The sequence below is a fragment of the Nyctereutes procyonoides genome, unplaced genomic scaffold (genome assembly GCF_905146905.1).
Source record: "Nyctereutes procyonoides isolate TBG_1078 unplaced genomic scaffold, NYPRO_anot_genome, whole genome shotgun sequence".
NCBI classification, from domain to species: domain Eukaryota; kingdom Metazoa; phylum Chordata; class Mammalia; order Carnivora; family Canidae; genus Nyctereutes; species Nyctereutes procyonoides.
In genome coordinates, this window is record NW_026575043.1 from 56,156,313 (window position 1) to 56,182,961 (window position 26,649).

At 41.4% G+C, this 26,649-nt stretch overlaps 2 protein-coding genes across 5 annotated transcripts in view; one reads left to right on the forward strand and one right to left on the reverse strand.

Moving 5' to 3' along the window:
• IFT81 (intraflagellar transport 81) overlaps positions 1 to 26,649 on the reverse strand; it is a 179,434-nt gene that overhangs the window by 130,024 nt on the left and 22,761 nt on the right. The gene's annotated exons all lie outside the window — the stretch shown is intronic.
• P2RX7 (purinergic receptor P2X 7) overlaps positions 1 to 26,649 on the forward strand; it is a 46,489-nt gene that overhangs the window by 15,350 nt on the left and 4,490 nt on the right. The window contains exons 2-12 of the mRNA XM_055321889.1: positions 2,060 to 2,228; positions 3,344 to 3,412; positions 4,619 to 4,691; positions 5,707 to 5,803; positions 8,622 to 8,705; positions 9,338 to 9,464; positions 13,685 to 13,824; positions 20,996 to 21,086; positions 22,424 to 22,489; positions 22,670 to 22,819; positions 24,783 to 24,884. Of these exons, the coding sequence (XP_055177864.1) occupies positions 2,060 to 2,228; positions 3,344 to 3,412; positions 4,619 to 4,691; positions 5,707 to 5,803; positions 8,622 to 8,705; positions 9,338 to 9,464; positions 13,685 to 13,824; positions 20,996 to 21,086; positions 22,424 to 22,489; positions 22,670 to 22,819; positions 24,783 to 24,884 (1,168 nt within the window). The remainder of the gene's footprint in view (positions 1 to 2,059; positions 2,229 to 3,343; positions 3,413 to 4,618; positions 4,692 to 5,706; positions 5,804 to 8,621; positions 8,706 to 9,337; positions 9,465 to 13,684; positions 13,825 to 20,995; positions 21,087 to 22,423; positions 22,490 to 22,669; positions 22,820 to 24,782; positions 24,885 to 26,649) is intronic.

Here is a 26,649-nt window from a genome sequence, read left to right on the forward strand (position 1 = left end):
TGGATAATGAAGATATGGTATATATACAATGCAATATTACTCAGCCATCAAAAAAATGAAATCTTGCTATTTGCAATGATGTGGATGGAACTAGAGGACATTATGCTAAGTGAAATAAGTCAATCAGAGAAAGACAATTATCATAGGATCTCACTCCTATGTGGAATTTAAGAAACAAAACAGAGGACCATAGGGGAAGAGAGGAAAAATAAAACAAGACAAAATCAGAGAGAGAGACAAACCATAAGAGACTCATAATCAGGGATCCCTGGGTGGCACAGCGGTTTGGCGCCTGCCTTTGGCCCAGGGCGCGATCCTGGAGACCCGGGATCGAATCCCACGTCGGGCTCCCGGTGCATGGAGCCTGCTTCTCCCTCTGCCTGTGTCTCTGCCTCTCTCTCTCTGTGTATGACTATCGTAAAATAAATAAATAAATAAATAAATAAATAAATAAATAAATAAATAAATAAATAAAAAAGAGACTCATAATCATAGGAAACAAACTGAGAGTCGATGTAGAGGTGGAGAGTGGGGTATGGGGTAACCAGATGATGGACATTAAGGAGGGCACGCGATATAATGAGCACTGGGTGGTTTTTTTATGTATTATTTTTATGGGAGTTCGATTTGCCAACATATAGTATAACACCCAGGAGCACTGGGTGTTATATAAGACTAATGAATCACTGAACTCTACCTCTGAAACCAATAATACATTATACATTCATTAATTGAATTTAAATTTTAAAAAGAGGACTTACAAAGAAAAAAAATACATATAGAAATTTTAAAAAATAAAAAACAAAAAACAAATGTGAGCTATCTTTTCAATAGTCTCCCAGGGCTCTCAACCCTGGCTGTGCATTAAAATCACCCAATAAACTTTTTAAAAATATATAAGTACTTGGATAACGCCCCAGACTTACTGAATCAGAATTTCCAGGGATGGGACTGGGGAGTTGCAATTTTGAAAGCTCTCTGAGGATTATAATACACAGCCAAGGTTGAAAAGAGCTGGGACCAAGTCTTGGCCCACTCTGTGCTGGTTTCCCAAGGTTAGTTCCTCTTTTAGCAGCCACTGGATTACACTTCCTAAATCATTCAGATATTAGGGGCTGGCCTGAGGGAAGAGACCAAATAAATCCGTGCTGAATGAATAAAGTATTTAAAATAAAGTCAGAATTATTCAGGGCAATGCAAGCAGGGAAAACAAATAGCGATAGAATCTACCATTTTTAATGATTAATTCCATCTTCTCCCTCTCTTCCTCCCACTATAATCATTTCGATTCATATTCTAAAGAAGGTATTAACACCTAATGAACTGATCAAAGGCAGGAAACTGAGGCAGAACAAACCTAGCTCGTGGTTAAGAGGTCTGACTCTGGACTCGAAGGCAGACCAACAGAGGACCTCAGTTCTGCCGCTGACAATCTGGGTTATCTTGGGCAGTTTGCTTTACCTCTCTGAGCCCATTCTCTCATCTACAAAAGTGAGATGACAGTAACTATCTCCTATTGCCACGAAGATTAAACAGATGAGGCATGTAAAGCCCTTGGCATGTGTTAAGTGCTCCGTAAAGGGCAACTACGATTATCAGTATTATTTATAAACCAGGTGTGTGTTTCTGGAAAATGGGTGGCTGACCTGCTGGACACAGTTGATATGTTGCTCAGCCCCAGGACAATGCAGATGGACCAATCTAGAGCTGGGCTTTGGGATTTAAGAAGCTGCCCTAGGGTCTATATTAGGAAATATTGGAGGTTGACATTAGGGGCAATAGTTTTCACGTGCTGAATGCTCACAATGTGCTGGATACTATGCTGAAGAGTTTGCACACATGCCTCATTCCATCCTCACAACTCCTGAGGTAGGTATGACTATTCTTCCCACTTTACAGATAAGGAAAATGAGTCACAGAGAAGGCAAGTAGCCTGCCCAGAGTCACTCAGCAAAGCTAAGATTTGAAAAGAGGCATCCTCCAGAACTTACATGCAAAACCACTGCATTGTGCCTCCCTTGAGAAAACCATTTGACACTTTTCTGTGTCTGCCATTTAGCTTCGCTTTAATCAGTGACAAGCGGTACCAACAGAAAGAGCCTCTTATCAGTTCTGTACACACCAAGGTGAAAGGGACAGCAGAGGTGAAAATGGAGATATTGGAGAATGGAATCAAGAAGATGGTGTCTACTGTCTTCGACACTGCGGATTACACCTTCCCCTTGCAGGTAAGCACTTGTCAACAACTCCCAAGGACTCCTCCCTGGTTGCTGTCACCAGGGCCTTTGCCTCCCTCCCCTGGGACTGGAGCCTCACTCTAGAAAAATACTGGCCCTATTTTAAAAAGCTCTGTGAAAATCCCAACTGAGAAAACCTAAAAATTGCAAAATTGGGTCAGATCCAGCAGCTCAAAAATGATTCTATGCTTTATCAAGTCCTACAGGGTTTCTCAAAATAGCAGTGTGTCCTGGTGCATTTAAAGCACGATTTGATTCACTCACAATTGATTTCTACACAGCTTTTTAGAAGCAGGGCCGTCAAGTCAGCAAGGTCTGCCTAGATTCAGAAGGACATAGAAATTCCTGCCTGGACAGGACTGGCCCTTCTATATTGTTTGTGTGGCGTTTTATCAACAAAAATGTCTTCAGGAAGAAAGACATCCTGATACATTTTTGCACAAGGGAAAGGAAATAGATGACAAAGAAAGGAAGGGTGTGGATCACAGGGAAAGGCTATGTGACTGCTTAAATTTGCAAGAAGAGAAAATAAAAGTAGGATAGTCAAAAAGGAGAAATCAGAGTTGGAATGAGAACACCAAAGAACGGATAGGGAGGCTGGAGGGACAAAAGGGCACTTCTGCAGCTTCTGGGAGCTGGGGTGCTTTGCAAAATCATAAAACCCAGGCCACTATCTGTTTCTACCAGCAGGTCAGTAAGATCTCCAGCTATTTCCTGGGCTGTGGGATGCCTTTTGCCTTTTATTTAATTAAAATCCTGGATTATCTGAACTGCGTTCTGATGAAGCCAACAGCCGCCCCCCCCCCCCCCCCCCCCCCGCCGCCCCAGGTCTCTTACGTTTCGATTTAATGTGTTCAAAAAATGAAAAGGCTGCTTTTGAGGCTGGAATGGAGAAAGAATACTCAATCAATCTGAATGTCCTTGCGCTCTCCCTTGGCTCAGCAGGGCGGCTCAACCAGCTTTGATATTAAACCCTCAGCATAGTCCAAGTTGCTCCCAGACCAGATTTCTAGAGTGTAGTTTAGAAAGGTGGAAGGTTTGCCCCCAGGCATGGAGCAAGCTGGATTATTATGATTAAGTAGTTCTGCTCTCCTCTTTCTCCACAGGGGAACTCCTTCTTCGTGATGACAAACTTTCTCAAGACAGAAGGCCAACAGCAGGGGTTCTGTCCTGAGGTAAGGAGGGGACCTGGAGTGGTCAGCAGGTGAGAAGAGTTGCTGGAGGAGGCATAGGTCAAAGGAAGATAATGGGCAGAGGCCATTTGCATGTCAGGGTCAGGCTCTGGTTGCCCTAAGACTGTCCACTAAACCTGCTTCCTAGAAAACACGAAGTCAAACGTGCATAAACTAACCATCCCATTTCTCTTTTCCCTCTTCTGTCCTCAGGTCTGAGGCCTAACTGACCTCATTTTCTGAGGCCAGGAGAACATGCTGGCTGGCACCCTGTACTTCCCATTTCCTGTTGAGCCTTTATGCTTGTCACCTTGCCCAGTTCAGCAGCCACAGGGCTCCTGCTTGGACCAGGTCCCCTGCTCTCCACCCCAAGGGCCTCCCGAGAGTGGTACCTGGCTGCTCGACATCTGCTTTGTAGATTTTTATTTACTTTCCTTTTTTTATTGATATATAACTCATATACCATAGAGTCCACCATTTTAAAGTGGACTCTTTAAAGTGTAGAAATGAGTGGTTTTTAGTATTTTCACAATGTTGTACCAACCACATCACTACCTAATTCCAGAACATTTTTGTCACCCCAAAAAGAAGTCCTGTACCTATAAGCAGTCATTCCCCCGGCCCCACCCCTGCCCCTCAGCTTCTGGTGAGCCCTGATCTACTTTCTGTCTGTGATTTGCCTATTCTGTGTATTTCATATCACTGAGATCATACAATATGTATCATACACTATGTGTCCTTTTGTGTCTGGCTCCTTTCACTCGGCATCATGTTTAGAAAGGTCATCCTGGGGCACCTGGGTAGCTCAGTGGTTGAGCATCTGCCTTTGGCTCAGGTTGTGATCCTGGAGTCCTGGGATAGAGTCCCACATCGGGCTCCCTACAGGGAGCCTACTTCTCCCTCTGCCTCTCTCTGTGTCTCTCATTAATAAATAAATTAAACAAAAAAAATAGAAGGGTCATCCTGTTGTAGCAGGTGCAGTGCTTCTTTCCTTTTTACAGCTGAGTCACCCCCATTGTATGAATGCACTACACTTTATTTTTCCATGTATCAGCTGATGAATATTCAGGTTGTTTCTACGTTTTGGCCTCTGTGAATAGTGTTGCTGTGAACATTTGTGTACAAGTTTTCATGTGGACATAGGCATCTGCTTTTCTATATCTTAGAGACACAAGTGGCTTACTCCCCACTATCCTGTCCTCTCTGCAGTTTCCCACCCGCAGGACACTCTGTTCCAATGACTGGGGCTGTAAAAAAGGATGGATGGACCCACAAAGCAAGGGTATGTTCTCTTTCTTTTCTGGGATCCTGGGGGTGGGTAGTCTGGTATTTTGGTGAATTCACAATGTCTTAAAGTTCAAATCTTTAGCCTCTGGCTCTCAGCTGCCTTCTTCCACCCTCACCAGGCCATGGGAGAGCTGTGGCTGGCCCATGCCTGCACTCTGTCCCCAGAGGACTAGCCACTTGACTAGGGATGTGACCTAATTCCCCAATGAGGGCAGCTCCTGAAAACCTCCAGAATTAGCATATTCAGGGTTCTCATTGACAGGAAAATCCAATAGCCCACATTGTCATCTGTGTCTGAGGAGCTTTCCACCTTGAACTTCCCCAAATGTTGAGGAGTATGAATTGTATCCCCAGGGCTCCTGGAGACAGTACCACGATTAGCCTGCAGAATTTCTGTCTCTTGTTTAAACTTAAAGAGGCACATGACCATTTAAAAAAAAAAAAGACCACACACACACATACCAAAAAAAAAAAAAAAAACCCATCAGTGGTTATAACACACACACAGAAACAAAAAAGACATATAGATGTTATATTCTGTTCCATAAGATGTGTATGTTTGAGTCCCCCTCAGGAATCTGCTGGTGACACTAACCAGAAAGATGTGCCATATTCATTCTGTGGCTTTGCACATCTCTGGTCCATGCTGTACACCCCTAAGTGACAGGTGCCCACTTAGAAGCCAAGTTCTAGTCCATTTATGTTAGGCAAGGGAACACACCCTGCTCAGCTCCTCCTTCCTTGCAAAGAAACCAAAAAAGCCAACAGCATCCACAGTCTGTCTTCTCTCTGAACCTTTTTTTTTTTTTTAACTTACTGTCTGACGTGTTCCTTGCTTGGGTTGCCTTATGTAAGTTTGTGGTTCAAATGGGGTTTTGTGGAAGCTGAAACTGCTTGGGTTGAAAAGCAGTAAAGAGTCTCTTGCTGAGACTGAGTTCATGATGCACTCGTGGTTTTCACACCTGTGCTTCTCTGGCCCCTTGACCCCACCCCGCCCCACCACCAACCAGGGATCCAGACCGGAAGGTGTATAGAGTATAAAGGGAAGCAGAAGACTTGTGAAGTCTCCGCCTGGTGTCCCATCGAGGCAGTGGAAGAGGCCCCCCGGTGAGCTGCAGTTTGGGGGACAGATGGGGTGGCCCTGACCAGTGAACAGATGAAAAGTCCTGGGTTCTACTGACTTGGTGACCCTCTGTCCCAGGCACATCAGTGATCTCTGAGAAGACCATGCTAATTGTTAAAATATTGCAATAATTCTGTACTGGCTGGCAAATAATTACTACCCTGAGCACCCTTGGGTGCCCCTGGGCCCTTGGCTGTCCCAGCACATTACAGAGCACCACCGGAGCCCTTCTCTAGCACTACAGCAGGTCCCACTCTGACAGGCCAGTGTCCATACTGAGCAATTAAGGATGGGAAGGTGACAAGAAGGGAAGGAAGAAAGAGGAAGGGAAGGAGAGAGCAAGATGGGGAAAAGAGCAGGGGAGGAAGAGAAGTTTTCTTAAATTAAATGATCACAGTGACATACAGATTTGTCGATCCCCTGTATTGATTCTTCTCTTTAACACACAAGTCAGGCCCAGAAAGCAGAACTCGATGTTAAATCTCAGAAACCACAGGGATTGGTGCATTTCAGAAAAATAGAGAGACTTTGATTCAAATTCTGATTCTAACTCTTCCTTTCCATGTGACCTTGAGCAAGTGGTTTAACCTCTCTGAGCTTCAGCTTCCTTATTTGTAAAACGAAGATAATAGTTGCTCCTACCTTTCAGGACTGTTGTGAGAATTAAATGAGATGATACTTGCTCTAGATGAATGTGACTCAAGATCACACCATCAGCCTCTTTGGGGCAAAGAGAAGATTGCCCAAACTAACTTTTTAGAAGGCCCAGGCAAAGGCTTCCCATGTCAGGGTGGGAAGCATTCAGTAGTGTCAGGCTACCTGGCCCTCAATCATTAATGGTACCACCCAGGTTTATTTCTAGTTCAGAGGAGGTTACTTGGGCAAGTAACTCCCTGAACTTCAGTTTCCTCATATGTTATAGAAAGGGATTACTAAAACGATTCATTTAATCATTCAGTCAACACATCCAATACCACATAGGAGGCATTAGATATTTATTTTACATGTAACTGTGCGCAAGAGACTGTACTAAAAATACAAGAAGACCTAGATAGGGAGCAGGTCCCAAGCCTCTTGCAGCCTAATCAAAGAGATAAGAAACGTGCACAGAGAATTAGAATTCAGGATAGGAAGTTAAGAGTGTCATAAGAGAGGAATAAAAGGCTTTGATCCTTAGAGTTTCAAGTCCCCTTATTCTTAGATTTTGCCCAGGAAGCATGGATTTAGGATATTCTAAAAGTAAATGGTCTGGCATGTAGTGGATATTTGTTGTAAATAAGATTTTTTAATGCAAATATCAGAAATACAATTTAAACTGGCTTCAGGGGGAAAATGTTATTTTTTTATTCCTATAAATGGGGAATCCATAAATAGGGGATCCTTCAGGAAAGGACTGATCCAGGCTTCAAATAAAAATGATGTCATTAAGATTCTCTTTCTGTCTCTTCTAACCCTGGTCCCCACCTCCACCTCCCAGTTACTTTCTCCCATTTTGGCTTTCCTCACACTATGGTCCAGGGAACTCCAAGTCTATACTGTCTTTACTACTAGCAATCCTAAAGAAAATGAGTTTTTCTTTTTCTAGTATTTCCTACAAAAGACTTAGAACGTTTTCACTGGCCTAAGTCATGTGACAATCTATGAACCAATCACTATGGCCAAGAGAATTGGGTTATTCTGTTTAGCCAGCTCTGGGTCACTTGCCCACCCTAGGGTCTGTAACAACGGGCAGAAGATGGATTAATCTCTACCCAACCTTCTGGGCTAAGAGTGGAAGAGACCTGGTTACCCCAAAGGGAGAAAACAGAGGTGCTTCTAACAGATGGGGAATGGATCCTGGGCAGACAAAAACTATGGTGTTCTCTGTAGTTATATCCTAAATAGAGGCAAAGCTGGGCTCTGGCAATTCTGGAATAAAAAGTAGATCATTCTTGGTGCCTCCTTCCAAATATCTCCATCGTTTCCTGGTGCTAATTCCAGTATACATATGTGCCACCCACTTGGGCAGGCCTGCCAACAATTAGGTACCAGCTGTATCTCCTTATCCACAGCCAGTTCTCTCCATCTTTAACCGACTGTCAAGCACATAAGGACAAAAGCCTTGACCATCTTGTTTATCACTATATTCCCAATGCCCAGCTGCACACCCAGCAGAATAAATATTTGCCAAATGAATGGATGGATAGATTGTGGGTGGGCTTTTCTAAAGTCTAGGATTTGAGCTCCTCTAATTGATGGAGAATTTATGCTACTCAGAGTCTATCAACCTATAACTGATCGAGTCCACTATACATGTGTGGCCCTCTGCTAAAGCCTGGGAATACTGAGATTTAAAAAAATCATTGTCCTAACCTGCAGGAACTCCAAGACTATTGGTAGGTACAAACAGAGGTGTGCTGGAGCTGGCTTACATTGACTCTGAGCCAATTATGCTCATCCCTTCCCAGATCCAAGTGCAGTGATACCCGCTAATAGCTTGAGATCAGCCACAGTGGAAGTACTTATACTACAGAAATCATTAATGTACATATCATAGCCTTTCTTTTCCCCCTGGAGACCTGGTTGCTAAACCTTTACCAGCACACCACCACACATACCTAAACATACAATTACATCAGAGTGTGAGAAGGGTTGTTATAGTAAATGCCATGGGGCCTCAGGAAGAGAGAAGTTTTTCCTCTTTTTTAGATTTTTAGGACTGGACTATATTTCTCTTTACTCATTGCAATGACCCGAGCCAGAAACCAGAAACCTATGGTCCCACTGGCCCACTGATCCTCATTTCACCTCTTACTCTCTCAGGCCTGCACTCTTGAACAGTGCTGAAAATTTCACTGTGCTCATCAAGAATAACATTGACTTCCCTGGCCACAACTACACCACTAAGTGCCTAGAATGTCTAGCTGTTAACTATCTAATGCTGTGTAATGGATTATGTACAGCAAAAATTAGAAACTTAACAACCAACATTCATTATCTGATGCAGTTTCTGTGGGTAAGTAATGTGGGAATGACTTCACCAGGTGGTTGTGATTTAGGGTCTCTTGGGTTGCAGTCAAGCTGTCACTGGGGACCACAGCCATCTCTGGGTTGACTGGGGCTGAGAATCCTCTTCCAAGCTCACTCACCTGGTTGTCAGCAGGAAGTTCAGTTCCCCACTATATGGACCTCTCCCTAGGACTGCTTGAGTGTCCTTAAGAATGGTGTCTGGCTTCCCCCAGAGCAAGTGATCCAAGAGGGACAGACAATAAGAAAGCAAGACAGTAAACAAGATGGAAGCCACAATCTTTTATGACTTAACCTCACAAGTGACACACCATCACTTCTGTCACATGCTATTGGTCACACAGACCAACCCTGCACAGTGTGGGAGGGGACCACACAAGGGTGTGAATCCCAGGGGCTGAGGATCCCTGGGGCCCCTGACGGAACCCAGCTACCAACTGGCTCACTTCTATGAAAGAGACAGGTCTCAGTTTTCAAAAACATGTTTGTTTGCTTCTCGTTGCATACAGGAGAAACATCTTGCCAGATATAAACATCACTTGTACCTTTCACAAGACTCAGAACCCACAGTGTCCCATTTTTCGATTAGGAGATATCTTCCAACAAACAGGAGATAATTTTTCAGATGTGGCAATTCAGGTTGGTGGCATCTTTATACAGTGAGGGTATGAGTTGGGGGATGGAAGATGTCAAATGATCAGGAAGTATTAGTTATAGTATATAGTATAACTAATACCCTGGGTATTAGTTATAGGGCTCCCTTTATTGAGCATTTAGTATATCCCTTCACAGTGCCAAGGCCTTTTCCTGTATTACCTCATCTAATTCCACAACAACCCTGTGAACGCATCCCCATGGGGCAGTAGTTTCCTGCGGCTACTGTAATAAACAAACATGATCTCGGTGGCTTAAAGTAACACATTTTTTTTTTTTACACTTCTAGAGGTCAGAAGTCCAAAATCAGTTTCTCTGGGCCAAAATCAAGATATCAGTGGGACCATGCTCCCTACAGAGGCTTCAAGGAGAATCCATTTCCTTGTCTTTTCCACCTTCTAGAGCTAGAAGCTCATAGCCCCTTCTCCCAGCTTCAAAGCCAGCTACATAGTGGTCACCTTGACTTCTTATTCTGTGTCAAATCTCCCTCTGTCTCCCACTTATAAAGATACTGGTCTTTTTCAAAGAGAGCATTTTTATAAATAGGGTCCATCTGGATAACCCAAGATAATCTTCCTATCTCAAAATCCTTAATTTAATCACATCTGCAGTCTCTTTTGTCATGTAAAATAATATATATCCAAAGATTCTGAGGATTGGGACCTGGGGTTAGGAATACCATTATTTCTAATAATGGCTCCTAGGGAGCCATTACTCAGACTATTATACTTGGATTAGTCAGGATTCTTCCAGTTGCACCTTATAGACATTTAACTCAAACGATGTAAGCAAAGAATAAATTAAAAAGCACTTTGGGGGCAAAAAGAAACCAAACTCAATTGGCTTAAGCAAAAGAAAGAAAGAAAGAAAGAAAGAAAGAAAGAAAGAAAGAAGAAAGAAAGAAAGAAAGAAAGAAAGAAAGAAAGAAAGAAAGAAAGAAAAAAGAACCATGTATTATTAACTCACATAAAGACATCAGGATAATAGACCTTCTAGTACATCCAAGGCATTTTCATACCCTGAGAGATTTTTCTTTTTTTATGATTTTATTTGTTTGTTTTAGACAGAGAACATCCTGCCTTGTGAGTTTTCTTCAGCTTTTCTCCTTTGCCTGGAACAGTCTTGTCCCAGACAGGACATTAGCTGTCTCCCTTACCTGCTTCTAATATTTGCTCAAATATAAGCTCAGTGAAGCTTTCCCTTACCAATACCTTTAAAACAACAATTTCAGGGCACCTGGGTGCCTCAGTCAATTCTTGATTTAGGTTCAAGTCATAATATCAGGGTCATGAGATTGAGCCCTGCATTGGGCTCTGTACTGGGCATGGAGCCTGCTTAAGACTCTCTCTCTCTCTCTCTCTCTCTCTCTCTCTCGCCCTGCCTCCCTCCTTCTCTGAAAAAAAAAATCTTAAAAGGACAATTTCAGTTTCTACCTCAATCCCAGCATGCTCTATGGCCCTTGCCAGTTTATTATTATATCACTGGCACCTAGCACTATCTAGGTAATATGATATATTTTATACCATTTGTTTGTTGTATGTCTTCCCTGACTGGAATGTAAATTCCATGACAGTAGGCATCTTTGGAACCTTTTGTTAATTTTGTAGAATTCTCAGCATAATGGGCACTCAATATATATTTGTTGACAGAATGAAGCATGGTATAGCAGTAGGCATGGCTGCATCCAGGAACTCAAATGATGTCTTTAGGAATCTGACTCTTTTCATCTCTTTGCTGTTTCCTTATGATGCTATCATTCTCAGACAAAATGTCCACAGGTCAAGGCAAAGCCATCAAAGCCCTACAACTGTGCTGTCTGATATGGTAGCCACTAGTCACATGAAGCTATTTAAACTTTAACTGAAATGCAATGCAATGAAATGAAATGAAATACTTATTTCCTCTGTCATACTAGCCACATTTCCATCACTTAAAAGCCACATGTGGCCAGTGTCTGCTTTATTACACAGCATGAATATAAAATATTTCCATCATTGCAGAAGATTCTGTTGGACAATGTTGCTCTGGATTGTTACAATCTCTAGCTAGTGGTCCCAACCAATAGAGGACTTCTTTTTTTTTTTTTTTTAATGGTTCTGGCAAAATGTCTCACAGAGGACTCTGATTGGTCTATCGTGGGCCACATACCTATTCCTGAACCAGTCACCAGGTCCAGAGGGATACATGGTCCTTACTGGCCAGTCCCAGATCATGTTGCCATTCCTGGAGCTGGAAGAGGGGACAATCCCATTCAAACCATTCAGATGGGGGCAGCCCGGGTGGCTTCGCGGTTTAGCGCCGCCTTCAGCACAAGGCCTGATCTTGGAGACCTGGAATCGAGTCCTACATCGGGCTCCCTGCATGGAGCCTGCTTCTCCCTCTGCCTGTGTCTCTGCCTCTCTATCTCTCTGTGTCTCTCATGAATAAATAAATAAAATCTTAAAAAAAAATTCAGATAGGAGAGATGTTTCCCAAAGAAAATTCCAGGCACTTTTACCAGAAGAACTAGATGCTGAGTGATAGAAACATCAGATATTCACAGTAATATGCAGCATACGTGGCTTATTGCCAATAAAGGATAATTGTGATTATTCTGTATTATTTTCCCTTTCTCCAAGTCAGAGTCTGCTGGCTACTCATCTTTTTATCCCTAGCATCTAGGGATGCTTGAAATACTATCCTGTCTTGAAATACTATCTCTCACTGATTCAAAGGCATACTTTTTTCACACTTTAATATTTCTGAAGTCAAAAAGTGCTTTTGATTGATGGAATTTCATGGCCTAATTGGCAGCATTTCCTTCTGAGAACATAAAAAGAAAATTATGTGTCTGATAATCGATGGTGTCTAAGACTCAGTGAAACAGGATAGCACTCAAAACATGTTTGTAGGAAGAAAGAAGTACCAAATAGAGATATGTTAGGAGTTCAGAGAAGAGAAAGATCACTTTGAATTGAGGAAGACAGGGGTGGCTGAATGGATAAGGAAGGATGTAAGTTGAGTCTTGGAGGGTGATGAGGATTTAGCTAGAGAGATGGTGGGAGAAATATTTCAATGGGAGAAAAAAGACTGGGGCCGAGATCTAGAAATTCAACATGTACCCAGCAATTCCACTTCTAAGTATATTCCCAAGAGAACACCACAGGTCCACACAAAAACTCATACATAAGTGTTCACAGCAGCATTATTCACAATAGCCAAAAGGTAGAAACAATCCAAATGTCTATCAAAGGGTAAATAGATAAACCAAATGTAGTCTATCCACAGGGTGGAATATTCTTCCACCATAAAAAGGAATAAAGTACTGATAGGGGCTACGATATAGGTGAACTTTTAAAATATTATGCTAAGTGGGGGGTGTCTGGGTGGCTCAGTAGGTTAGGCATCCAACTTTTGATCTCGTTCAGGTCTTGGTCTCAGGGTTGTGAATTCAGGCCCCACTTAAAACAAACAAACAAACAAACAAATAAATATTATGCTAAGTGAAAGAAGCCAGTCACAAAAGATCACATTATACGATTTCATTCATAGGAAAGTTCAGAATAAGAAACTCTATAGAGACAGAAAGTAAATTAGTGGTTGCTTAGCACTGAGAGATGGGTGGGGGCAAAGGGGCACTGACAAAAAGTTTAAGGGTTTCCATTGGAGGCAATGAAACTGTTGTAAAATTTATTATGGTGACAGTCACACGTATACATGAATATACTAAAAACTGTTGAATTATACACTTTTATGCACTTGCACAAATTGTATGTGAATTATATCTTAATAAAGCTGTTTTAAAAAAAGAAATGAAAATGCCAAATGTGTTTAGGGCAAAGTGTAGACAGTGTGGAATAAGAGCTTTCTCTAGGGGAGTGTTGGGAGGGAAAGCAGAAAAGATATGTGATGGGGTGCCCTGAATTCCAGTGTAACAAGCTGTATAATCTTCAGTGGGAGCCATTCCAGGTGTTAGATTATGGGAGCTGTGTTTTAGGGAAATAAATCTATCAGTGTGTCTCGGATGGGAGGAGGAGCAGGGAAGTGAATTTGCAGCCACTTGCTTGTGTTAGATGGGACTGTGCTCATGGCTCTGAAACTTTAATCTGCGTTCCCCTCTAAAGAGAAAACCTTTCCCTATTGATCATCCCTGTGCAGGGAGAGGTCTGGTGGCTGCATCCCACGTGCAGCAGGACTTAGAGACTGTATCTCCTTGTCTTCTCCAGGGAGGGATCATGGGCATTGAGATCCACTGGGACTGCAACTTAGACAGTTGGTTCCATCACTGCCGTCCAAAATACAGTTTCCGCCGCCTTGATGACAAGAACACCACCACTGAGTCCTTGTACCCTGGATACAACTTCAGGTAAGCACCCAGAAACCTCCAGGCCCTACTGAATTGCATCCCCAGCAGTCAGTGAGAACGAATTTTTGTTCCCAAGGCAACAAGATGAATGCAAAAGGTTTCTTCTAAGAACTAGGGGTGACTGGATTTTTGTATGCATTTTTTTCTTTTTAATTCTTAAAGTGATGCACACTGTTTGTAAAACAGAAACAAAACTGGGGAAACAGAGAAGAGCAAGAGAGGAGTATATAAATCACCCATAATTCCTCAAGCCTGAGATAATCAATGATAACTGGTAAATTTTCCTTCCTTTAACTGATTCTTTAATGAGGCTTCTGTGAGATCATATCACACTTATAACCTGGTATTGTGTGTGTTTGTTTTGCCAATCCCTGGGTCACTCAGAATTCCTTGCGACCGTCACGTTAAATGACCCTATTGTGCAAGCATAATGATAAAAAGAGGCACAATCTAGGGTGGGTCTTTTTTATACCAGAACCTCAATGTCATCACCACACATCAACCCTGGAAGGTGGATATTAGTGTTCCCAGGTAGAGCTGAGAAAGGTGAATGTTTTGAATGATTTGCCCTGGACCCACAGCTAACAGTAGTTCCATAACTCCAGCTAACCTAGGTCACTCTGACCCCCAAACCCACAACTTTTCCTTTCATTGCATGGTTTTCTTGCCTATTCCTCCATTACATTTGGAGTGCTTCCAGCTTTTCTATTACAAATAATCCTACACTGCACATTTTTGTACATAAATCTTCGAATTTCAGATTGTTTCCTTAGGATAAATTCTTAGAAGTAGAATTACTGGATCAAAGGTGATTAACATTTTATCAGATACTTTCAGGTTTTTAATTTTTTTCTATGGCTATATTTTTCATCTCTCAAGTTTATATTCAGTTCTTTCTCAAAGCCAACTATTTCTGTTTCAGTGAGGTCCATTCTTAACTTACGGATCCTATTCCTTCTGTCTATTCTACTGTATAACATACCCTTTCACACTGACCCATTATCTATAGTAACGTGTGGGATTTCTTCTTCCGAGGCTTTAAAGTATTTGTTGGTGAGTTTCAGCAGGAAAGGCCTTGTGCAAAGTTCTGTGTATGCCATGGATGCAGAGGCATTCCTCTGGGGTGATTATGTAATTTTGTAGTCTGCAGGCCTGTATGGTATCTATCAATTATCAACCAGTTTTTGGTTTAATTTCTGGGTGCTAGATGTTTTCACTCTGCTGAAAGGGTCCTATCCCTGCTGCCTCTCTGTGTAGGGCTTCTGCAACCTCTGCTCCCTTCCCTAGAAGTTTAAGATTCTAGCTCCTCAGATACAGATCTGATTGGGGTCCTACTAGGGGACAGACTTCAGACTCCAAACATGGCTCCAGTTCCCACTCCCCACTCATCTCTAGCACCTAGAAAATGTCTTTCCTTGTTTTGAGCTCACTAATACGTTGATATGACTTTTAAAGAATGTTTTATCTTGCATTTCTTTGTGTATGGTGGGAGGTGGTGGGCTTAGCGCTCAGGCTGCCACCTTGATTGGAAATCCTTTTGGTAAGAATATCTTCAAGACTCCTGATGCCACATTGCTTCCACACCTGCAGTCTTGTCTGACTTTTCGGGTTCTTTGTAGTTTATCTTGTATGCTTCTTACTTCTGGACTTCAACCCTATAAGAATTGACTAGATTCCTGGTCCATTTTCACCATTTAAATTGACTGGAGTGGGTTTGGTGCTGACCTGCTCTTGTTTTGACCCTTGGCACAGTTCACCCGTCTGCTCCTAATGTTTCCCCCAGTAATGATCCTGTGAGGTCCTAACTTGATGTCCGTGTTACCTCCTCTGTCTAGATCATTTTTTAAGCCTGTTCCTACAACTCTGTCCCAGCACTAACTTGTCCCTAGAGTTCAAGGCTCCATGACCTCTCATTGCTTGCAGCTACCAGGCAGGTTTCAGCGACTGTAATTATGGCTGACCATTTTGCACCCTGGTTCCAGACACAAAGTAGGCTTATGCTGTTCCCTTTTCAGAAAGAGTTGTCAACTACATCCCTAGAATAATGGCTATTCAACCATTTTGCCTATGAAGCCAGTAGGTAATTGATATTGACACTACTTATAATGAATAACATTCATCAAATACATGTTGAAGAAAAACTCTTGTTGTGCCAGTGGGTATATATTGGTAAACAAAATAGACAAAGTTACTACTTAGCTTATATTGTAATAGGACATGAATATTAGTAATTATAACATAAGACAAAAATATAAGTAAATTAAAAATTCCAACAAGGCAACATCATTAGTCATCGGGGAAATGCAAATGTAAACCACAATGAGAAACACCTACATATACCCCCCCAGAATAGGTAAAACTTTTTAAAAGGCTGGCAGTTCCAAGTGCTGACAAGGAGGAGAAGCAACTGGAACTCTCCCTTTTCCCAGGTGGCAGTGTAAGATGGTACAACCATGGTAGAGAACTGCTGGAAAATTTGTTATGAAGTTAAACATACATCTATCCTATAATCCAGAAACCCCACTCTTAGAAAGGAAACAGAAGTTCATACCAAGATTTGTATATGAATGTTCACAACAGCCTTTGCCATAATTACCAAAACCCAGAAACAACCTAAATGTCCAATAGGTGATTAGAGAAGTAAATTGTGGTATATATTTATACAATAAAGCACTAATTAGTATACACAGAGAAGGAACAATATGCTCGCACATGCAACAACACAGAGGTATCCTACCGACATTATGTGGAGTAAAAGGAGCCATACTGTATGATGCCATTTATATGAAGTACAAGAACAAGCAAGACAGCTTTTCTGTGATGATAAAAGACAACAGTGGGTGCTGGTCTGGGGAGTTGGAGATGGGAGAGGCAAAATAGGTACTGATTAGAAAGGAGCACAGGAGATTTTCTGAGGCCATGGAATGTTCTAGATCTTGATAGGGATATAGGTTATACAGTGTATTTATCTGTCAAAATTCATTGAACTCAACTTTTGGAGGACTTATTTTATGTAATACATATTTTATGTAAACTATACCTTAATAGAGCAAATAACCCCAGTAAGACCATTTCAGATAATGAATGATAAATGCTGTGAAGAAAATCAAACAAGATACTCTGCTGCAGGGTTAGGTCGGAACAGGGGTAGGGGTCAGGGGAGAGACCAGAGAACGCCTCTCCAAGCGCAGGGTAGGACCCCTGCAGATATTATATGCTTTTGTGAGGCTTGTGCTTTCCTAGTTAGGAAGAGAAACTGCACAGACTGGAGCTCATGTTAGGGGAATAGCCCTGCAAAAGTTTGTAGTTTCTCTAAATACTTGTAGTATTAACAGTCTAGACCAGGGGTTCTCAAAGTACAATTCCCAGCATCAGCATGCTGGGAATGTGTTAGAAATCCAAATTTGCAGGCTCTGCCTTGGACCTACTGAATCAGACATGTTGTGGATTGTCTTCACAAGCCCTCCAGGTAAGAGCCTCTCAGGTGTGAGAACCACTGATCTAGAACCTCAATACTCAAAGTGTAGTCCTGGAACCAGCAGCATGGCCTTACCTGGGAGCTTATTATAGTCTCAGGCCCCACTCTTGATTAACTGAATCAAAATCTGCATTTTAACAAGATTCCCAGAAGATTCATGTGCACATTGAAGTTTGAGAAGCACTAGTCTAGACTCTATCATTTAGTACCCCAAACATACTTTCTTCTTAGATGTTTCACCTGACTACATTTTGTCTCTATGATGAGGTTGCCAGTTTCCTGGAGCAGTGAATACAATAAGGCATCTACTTAATCTGTACATGCAAGTGTAGGCAAAAGTGCACATGTGCATGCACACACACATTCATTGCTTCCTAACACTTCTGCTAGCATTCCTACTGACTTCTGGAGGGGTCTGCTCAAGCAAATGGGTCTCTACATTTTACCTAAAGCAGCATCATAAAGTGGCAGGAAGCCTCCAAACTGTGTCTTTCTTTTTCTTTACTTATTTTTTGCTTATACAATGTTTTAAGAGTTGAGACATTCTACATAAAAATCTGGACTTCCTACTTTTCTCAAAAATTTTAAGTATCGGGGGAAAAAAACTAAACCATTTGACAACTCTAGGTTCATATTTCACACAGCAGCACTCTGTTGGAGATGAGTGACAGTGGTTCCCTTTAGAAAGGGCATGTGATTTTTTTGTTGTTGTTGTTTTCCACTGTCCCCACCACTCCCTATTGCCTTATAGCTGGCCTGCAATATTCATTCCATCATCTGCCTCAACCCTATAGGCATTTGAGTTTGAGACCCTTGACTAAAGGCCAGCTGACGTCAGGCTCCCTGCATGGAATGGAGCCTGTTTCTCCTTCTGCCTGTGTCTGTCTCTCTCTCTCTCTCCCTCTCTCTCTCTCTCTGTGTCTCTCATGAATAAATGAATTAAATCTTTCAAAAAAAAAAAAAAGGCCAGCTGAGATCAAGACACAAGATGTTTTTTGCCTCCTCTGAGTCAGTGGAGTTTCATCCAGGGCCCTGAAGCAGCTCCTAGTTTAGATGTTTTGACATCCCCTGCTGTTCCACTGAACAGACTTAGGGCCATTAGCAACAAGAGACGATTGGATCAGTGGTCCTCTGACTGCCTTTGCAGGATGTTTGCGTTTAGTTTTTTTTTTTTTTTTTTTTTTTTTTTTAGCAGTCTGCAGAAGCATGCAGGGCAATGTCCCAAACAGATGTTAGCATATATCCTTTGAGACTTTGAGGTAAGCCTAAGAACATCAGCTCCTGGAGAGATCTGTGCTTTCTAAAGAACTGAGGTGGTTATGATGTTAGTATTCTTTTAGAACAAAATGTTAGAGCATTTGTTGTCTGGAATGAACGCCAGAAGAAATCTTTGGCCAGAAATAAAGTTCCAAGTTCTGATGGATAACTGGATAGGTTATTTTCAAACAGCCACAAAAAATGAGAAGAGAATTGCATATGAGTTTTATGAAAAAATATAACTTCCTGAAACATAGGAAGTTGAAGAAATTGATCACATCACAGAATTTTGTCCTTTAACAAAAGATCAATGCCCAAAGGTCCTTATTCAGTGAACATGTGATTCGGTTTATTTACAGCACGTATAAAGTAGGGCAGACCCTCAGTGCATGCCTGATGCACCTCTCTGGTTCGGAATGGGCATATGCATGTGTTAGTTTCCTGTGCCTGCTATAACAAATGACCACAAACTTGGTGGTTCAAAACAATAGAAGTGTATTTTCTCACAGTTCTAGGTGACAGAAGTCTAAAATCAAGCAGTCAGCAGGGACACACTCCCTGAAGTCTCGAGGGGAGGATCCTTCCTTGCTTCTCCCAGCTCCCTGCGGCTCTCGGTGTTCCTTGACTTGAGGCTGCATCACGCTAATATCTGTATCCATCTTGATGCGGGCTTCTCTGTGTTTCTGTTTCAACTCTCCTCTCTTTTTTATAAAGATATCAGTCATTGGTTTCACCCTAAATCCAGGATGATCTCATCTTAAGGTCCTTAATCACATCTGCAAAGACCCTATTCCAAATAAGGTCACATTCACAGGTACAGGGGTTTGGCCCTTGGACCTACCTTCTTGGGTGGCCATTGTTCAAGCCATTACAGTGTGCAGAAAACTGCCTGCTCCGGCCCTAGTGTTTCTCAGAGTGTGGACCACTGACCTCGTGCACCAGATCCACCTAGCACCTTTCTAGAAACATCTCAAACCTTCCGAAACCACACTCTGGGGGGTGAGGCCCAGGAATCTACCCTTGAACACATTTCCCAAATGATTCTTATCCTTAGTTCAAGAACCACTGTACCAAGACCCTTTGCTTTGTGTTTTAAAAAATAAATCACTTGGTAGAGCAGCAGAAGAAAGAACTGTCATGGGATGAGAACCATCAGAGACAAAGAAATCAAAACCCCTCTGGCCAGAAATTGGTGCTCAACGCATTTTGAGAGTCAAAAAAAACAGGAGTTTCAAGTACTCTGTACTGTATTCCGACAGAGCATCTGCCTTCTGTTTCCTTCTCTCTCCACACCTGTAAATAGACTGTGAATTAGTAACTCAGAAAATATCTTACCTAAAAACAACCTCCAAAAGGTGGTAAGAGGGAGGGACAGATTTAAAAGTTTTGTGACGCATGTGGTTTAAGCCTTCCTAATTTTCCATGAAAACAAAACATTCTGCTTTTCCTGACTGCAACACTGGTGAGAGCTACGCATTTGGGGTGGTTGTGATTTGTGTCTGAGTCTTAATTTATAAATATACCTAAGAAATGATGCAGAGAGGTCACTGCCACTGAAAGAACTTTATTATATTTCCCAAGAGGAGGGGCACACCATGCCACACAAGGCCACAGGGGAAGCACCAGGTTTGGTCAGGAGGTGGAATGATCAAGGGAAAGCATGGCCCAGAACCTTCATTGTGTTTTCCATAGGACAGGCAAGGCAGGGCAGGCAACAGCTTAGAATCAGCCTGCTTGAGTAATGTGAGCAGGCTCTGGGCTACAGGTGCTAGCTTTGGGTACCTGGCCTTGGGTGACCTGGTGCAGGGGAAATAGTGGCTCCATGTGTGAGGGTAGAAAGCAAAGGTGGTTGGAGATATGGATTCAGGATCAGCAGAGGGTCTTTAACATGATTTTCAGGCTCTTGCAAAAGCTGGATCACAAGGAAGATATAAACAATTGTGGCTGTTAGTTTGGCCCTGTTGTAATAGATGCACACAGACAAATACGGAATCTAAGAAAATACAATTAGAACAGATTGCTGAGGGGCACCTAGCCCCAATCCACCAATTAGTAGCCAAGATCCCCACCCCACTTTGTTCTAGAAGCCAAACCCTCTTAAGAAATAATCAGATTTGCTTGAGACTATTTTTTTTAAATTTCTCTGCTTATTGTTAATACTGTACTCATTAAAAATTGTTCATTTTCATCTTAAATGGAAAGGAGATTTTGTACCACTCTGTGATGGTGGAAGAAGAGGAGGCAATGTGGGAAGTGGTGCTTTGGTTCCAAGAGAGTAATTTGTGGGTTTGAATAATGTTCTTCCCTCTGCCAACTGCAGCAGAACTAGAAGATAAACAAGTAAGACTAGCTCGGCTCCTGTTTTGGGTTTTCCTTTCATGAAATACCAGCATGTTCACACAGATCTTTTAAACATGGATCCTTCTCCTCCTACAGATACGCCAAGTACTATAAGGAAAACAACGTTGAAAAACGGACTCTGATAAAAGTCTTTGGGATCCGTTTTGACATCCTGGTTTTTGGCACCGTAAGTCTCTGCTCCCAGCCACTGGCACCTCCATTCCTGCGACTGTGTCCTAATTACTGCTGTAGTGCCTCAAAGGGTACATGTTTCAGTCATAGTCATTAGCTGGCACTGTGCATCTCACATGTGGGATAAGAGGGGGAAGAAATGTCCTTGGGGTCCTGTCCAAGATGAAGTCAACTGATGAGTACAAGAGTGGGATTGGGGAAAAACACTGAATATTCAACTTTAAAAATACTCCGATGCTTAAAAAAGAGAGAAAGTAAGAAATCCTTTTGCAAAACACTTTGTAAGTAAAAGAACCCAATGCAAATTGGCTTAGGGGGAAAAAGTTGTTTTTGTTTTTTGTTTTGTTTTTGTTTTGTTTTTTCTTTAATTTCACATAGCTGAAAAATCCAGGGGCAGTTTCAGGCTTCGGGCATGGCTGAATATTCAAACAACATCCTTAAGAATCTTCCTCCCCTCATTTCTTACGTCTGTTCTCCTCTGTTTTGGCATCATCCTCAGCTGGCTGTGTCTACATTTTGATTTCAGGCAGCTCCTTATACCTTTACCAGTCCAGCAATCTCAATAAAACAAGAACATCTCTTTGCTATAAAAGGTTTGGCAAAGAATTCAGGCAGATACCATTGGCTCTGACTGGCCCAACATGGGCCCCATGCCCTGTGCTAATCACTATGTTTAGGTCACACCATAATGTTAATGGCCTTGGACCTGCCCTGACCCAGCCCCTTTCCCTCAAACTCTTTGGACCAAGCATGGACAGATATGGTTTTCTGAAGGAAAACTGGGTGTTGTTTCCACAAGAAGGAGGGAGGGTATTCTGGGCATGCAAAAATCTGTAGATGCCCATAATGCCTTGTCCAAAACTGTATTATTTACATCATATGTTATGTCATATGGTGGTAAGCAACACAAGAGTCGATGAGATAGAAGCTGAAAGAATGGAAAGATCTTTGAGAAGAAAAACCATGAGGACACCTAAGGGAAGAGTGTGCAGATATTCTTTCCCTCTGCTTCCAAGGTAATCTCAAACCACTTTTAGGGAAAACTTGCCCGAAATTCTCACCTTGTATGGGAAAACAACAAACTCAGTGTGTGGGTTCTAGTGCTTCTTTGTTTAACACATTTATGTTTTCGAGCGGATCCCAGAAGGCAGAAATAGGATGAATGGGATTCCTATTTTCAGTCTGCAGCATCTGTTGCCATAAACACCTTGCATGATCTATTGAAGTCATGGCCATGGACTCTCTCATCTGCTGGAGCTGACAATTACATGGTAGAGCAAAAGGCCATTGCTCTGAATGTCAACTAAGTAATCTTTACCATTTTGTTTTCAGGGAGGAAAATTTGACATTATCCAGTTGGTCGTGTACATTGGCTCAACCCTCTCCTACTTTGGTTTGGTAAGGGGTTCTCTTTCCCACACTTTAGGAAAGTGATTTGGCAAAAAAAAAAAAAGGAAAGAAAGAAAGAAAGAAAGAAAGAAAGAAAGAAAGAAGAAAGAAAGAAAGAAAGAAAGAAAGAAAGAAAGAAAGAAAGAAAAAGATATCTCACTAACTGGCACTGATCTGGGTTCTTCCTAGGCCACTCTGTTCATTGACTTTCTCATCAACACTTACTCGAGTAAATGCTGTCGATCCCACATTTATCCCTGTTTCAAGTGCTGTGAATACTGTGCAGTCAACGAATACTACTACAAGAAGAAGTGTGAGACCATTGTGGAGCCAAAGCCGGTAAGGCTCACTGAATCAGTAGGTGCCAAAATACCCGAGAGTCAGGTGTATTTTATGCAAAAATAAGGCCAAAATCACAGGTGTCATCCCATAGTGGACAAGTCTCTGGACTCTACCCTGATCTACCATCTCTCAGATGAATCCTTTGGTCTTAGGGAAGAAGAGAAACAAAATGAAGAGGCCAGAAAGAGGGAGAATGAATTTTTATGTTCTAGGACTTGTCAGTTTTGTCAGATTTATTAAATTGGTGCAGCCAAAAAAAAATAGTATAGTGACTTTGGAGACAATTTGGCAGTATCTAATAATACTTAGGTGGGATATGCTTTACAGCCTGGCATTTCCGCTTCTCCATGCCAATCCGCAAGTAACACTCACTTAAGTGCCCCAGTAGTGCCATGTAACTAAATCCACCTCAGCACTGTCTTTAGTAACAGTGAAGAAAGAATATCCAGCCAAATGTCCAACAGGTGGATGGTGAGAGAAACTATGACCAGTCCATAGCGAGGAGTGCCAAGCACCAGTTTAAAAGAATGATGTGGATAATAATAAGAGCAAACATTTATGGAACTCTTCAAAGTGCTTTCTATATATTAATTCATTGAATTTTCAGGACAACCCTATAAATATACACTAATATCTTTCTAAAGATGAGACAATTGATGTGCAGGAAGGGGTAAATAGTTTGCCCAGAGTCATATAGCTAGTAGATGGAAGAGCTACAATTCTAACTCAGACAGGCTGGTTTCAGAATCCATCTTAATAACTGATATGTTAGAGGTACTGGCATGAACAAATATCCAAAATGTGTTGTTGAAAGGAAAAAAGCAAACTATAGAATAATATATATGGTATGATAGGGTTTTTTTAAAAGATTTTTATTTATTCATGAGAGACACAGAGAGAGAGAGAGGCAGAGACACAGGCAGAGGGAGAAGCAGGCTCCATGCAGGGATCCCGACGTGGGACTTGATCCTGGGACTCCAGGATCACACCCTGGGCCAAAGGCAGGCACAAAACCGCTAAGCCACCTAGGGATCCCTATGATAGATAGGTTAAAAGACAACTACACATATGAACTAATCTCACATATTTTCTATATGTAAATGTGTACATATATACACACAAATACACACATATATTCTAGATATTTTATATATTCTATATATTTTCTACACTTATTATTATACACATGCATGAATGTGTATAGGGAGGATAACATGTATACAAAAAGGCACTGGATACACAAAAGTGACAACAATGATTCCTTCTGCAAAGGAGCCTAGAATGAAGGACTAGTCAAATAGAATTTTAGCTCATTTGCATTGTTTTGATTTAATTTGGGTTCTACCAAGCAGGTCTCCTATCCTTGATTCCACTATTTCTCCCAATCAAGGAGAAATCTCCAGTGCTTAAAACAATAAAGAGGCTTTCTCTGTCTTTCCCTCATAAGAATATGGCTGTCCTTTTCCCAGCAGCTGAATGCACGGTTCACTGGTCACTGTACATGTATTCTACAATATGAAATAAAAGTGCATTTTTGCAACTAAAAATAATTACCATTTTGCAACTAAAAATAAAAGCCCAAGATGGGATGAAAGTCAACAAAAATATAAATAATTTAAGTTGCAATAGTCACATTTTCTGGGGATACTCAATCAAGAGTAACTCAAATTGAGGAGATACAAGAAAGGGCTTTGACATAGCATGTGGAAGACCTAAAAATATCAGGCAGCAAGCTATGGAGACTCTGAGCTCACATATTAAGGTACATCGAGTTCCACTACTGATTTACCTTTGGACTCAGAAATCATTCATCCTCGGCCAGCAAGAGTTTTTGGCCAGCTTCTCTAACAGTTTGTCATTTGGTAAATAGGAATAACACTTGCCTTTAGATATGTTCAGGAATGTGATTGTGGATAATTCTGTACAAAAATGGGTAAAAATTTTAACTGTCTTTTCTTAGACATTAAAATACGTGTCCTTTGTGGATGAAGCCCACATTAGGATGGTGGACCAACAGCTACTTCGGAGACGTCTACAAGATGTCAAAGGTGAAAAAGTCCCAGTAAGTTAAAACATTTGATTTTTTTTAAAGAAAAGTTACTATTAAATATAAATATAGCTACAAATTTGTATAAATTGCAATTTTAACACAGTAAGTACATGTAACCCAGAATATTAGTAAAAGCCTTTTTCATGTCTCCACCCACTACCTTCCCTTAAATGTCATCATTATTCTATACCCAAAGGTTAGTTTTATCTCTTCCAGAATTTTATAAAATTTGAATCCCATATGTACTCACTCAGCATATACTCTGTGAAATGTCTGGCTTCTTTCACTCAACATTGTTTTTGTGAGTCATCTATGACACTGCATATAGCAATAGTTCATTCCATTGTTGTATATTTTCCACTTTATAAACATCCAATATATTTATCCCTTCCATTGTTGATAGACATTTGGTAGTTTCCAGTTTGGAGCTCACGCAGAAATGCCGCCATGGTAAACATATGGTGCCTACAAGTGGACCTGCTGGGTCAGAAGGCAGGCATTTGATACTACCAAACCATCCTCTAAAGGGGGTGTTTTAATTCCCACTCTCCTCAGCAGCTCTGATTGCTGGACATCTTTATTAACTGTATTATTTCTACAGCTTCCATAATAAATCACCACAACTAAGTAGCTTAAAACAACAGAAATTCATTCTCATACACTTCTGGAGGCTGGAAGTCAGAAGTCAAGGTGTTGGTAGGGCTCTGTCTGAAAGCCCAAGGGGAGGCTCCTTCCTTGCCTCTTCCAGTTCCTGGTGTTTATTTCACCTGTTAGAACCACTCTTACAATGCTGATGATAAGAGCAAACATCTTTTTTTCTCATTCCCTATCTCAGGAAGAAAGCTTTCACATTTCACTATCATATTTGCTGTAGGGTTTTAAAGAATGCTTTATTGAATTAAGAAAAGTCTCCCCTGTTCTAGTTTGCTAAGAATCTTTATCATAAATGAATACTGAATTTTAAAATAATACTTTTTTCTGCTTTTTAAAAAAACAATCAATGAGTTTTCTTTTCTCTATGGATGTGGTGAATTACACAAACTGATTTTCAAATATTAAGCCAACCTTGCATTCCTACAGTAGAATCAATTTGAATGTAATATATTACTCTTTGTATTTATTGCTGGATTTGATTCACTAATATTATAAATTTTTATGTCTCTTATTGAGAGAGACTGGCCAGAATTTTTCCATTCTTGTAATGTCCTTGTTGGGTTTGGATATAATGTGAACTAGAGGCTGGCAGGGTAGAGAATACACATAAAATTTAGCATTTTAACCATTATAAAGTGTACAGTTCAGTGACATTTAAAATTCAAAATTCAGGGACACCTGGGTGGCTCAGTGGTTGAGCATTTGCCTTTGGCTCAGGGAGTGATCCTGGAGTCCCAGGATGGAGTCCCACACTGGGCTCCCCACAGGGAGCCTGCTTATCCCTCTGCCTATGTCTCTACCTCTCCGTGTCTCTCCTAAATAAATAAAACCTTTAAAATTCAAAAGTTTATCCACATGCTGTGCAGCTATCTCACTATCTGGTTCCACAACTTTTTCATTGACCCAAAAGGAAATGCTGCATCCATTCAGCAGCCATTCCTCACACCCACTTCCCCTTAGTCCCTGGCAATCATTAATCTTCCTGTCAGCATGGATTTGCCTATTTGGGGACATTTCATATAAACGGAATCATACAGTATTTGCCTTTTTGTGACTGGCTTCTCCCACTTTTCCTAATGTCTTCAAGGTTCATATCATAGCAGGTGTCAGTACACTGTTCCCC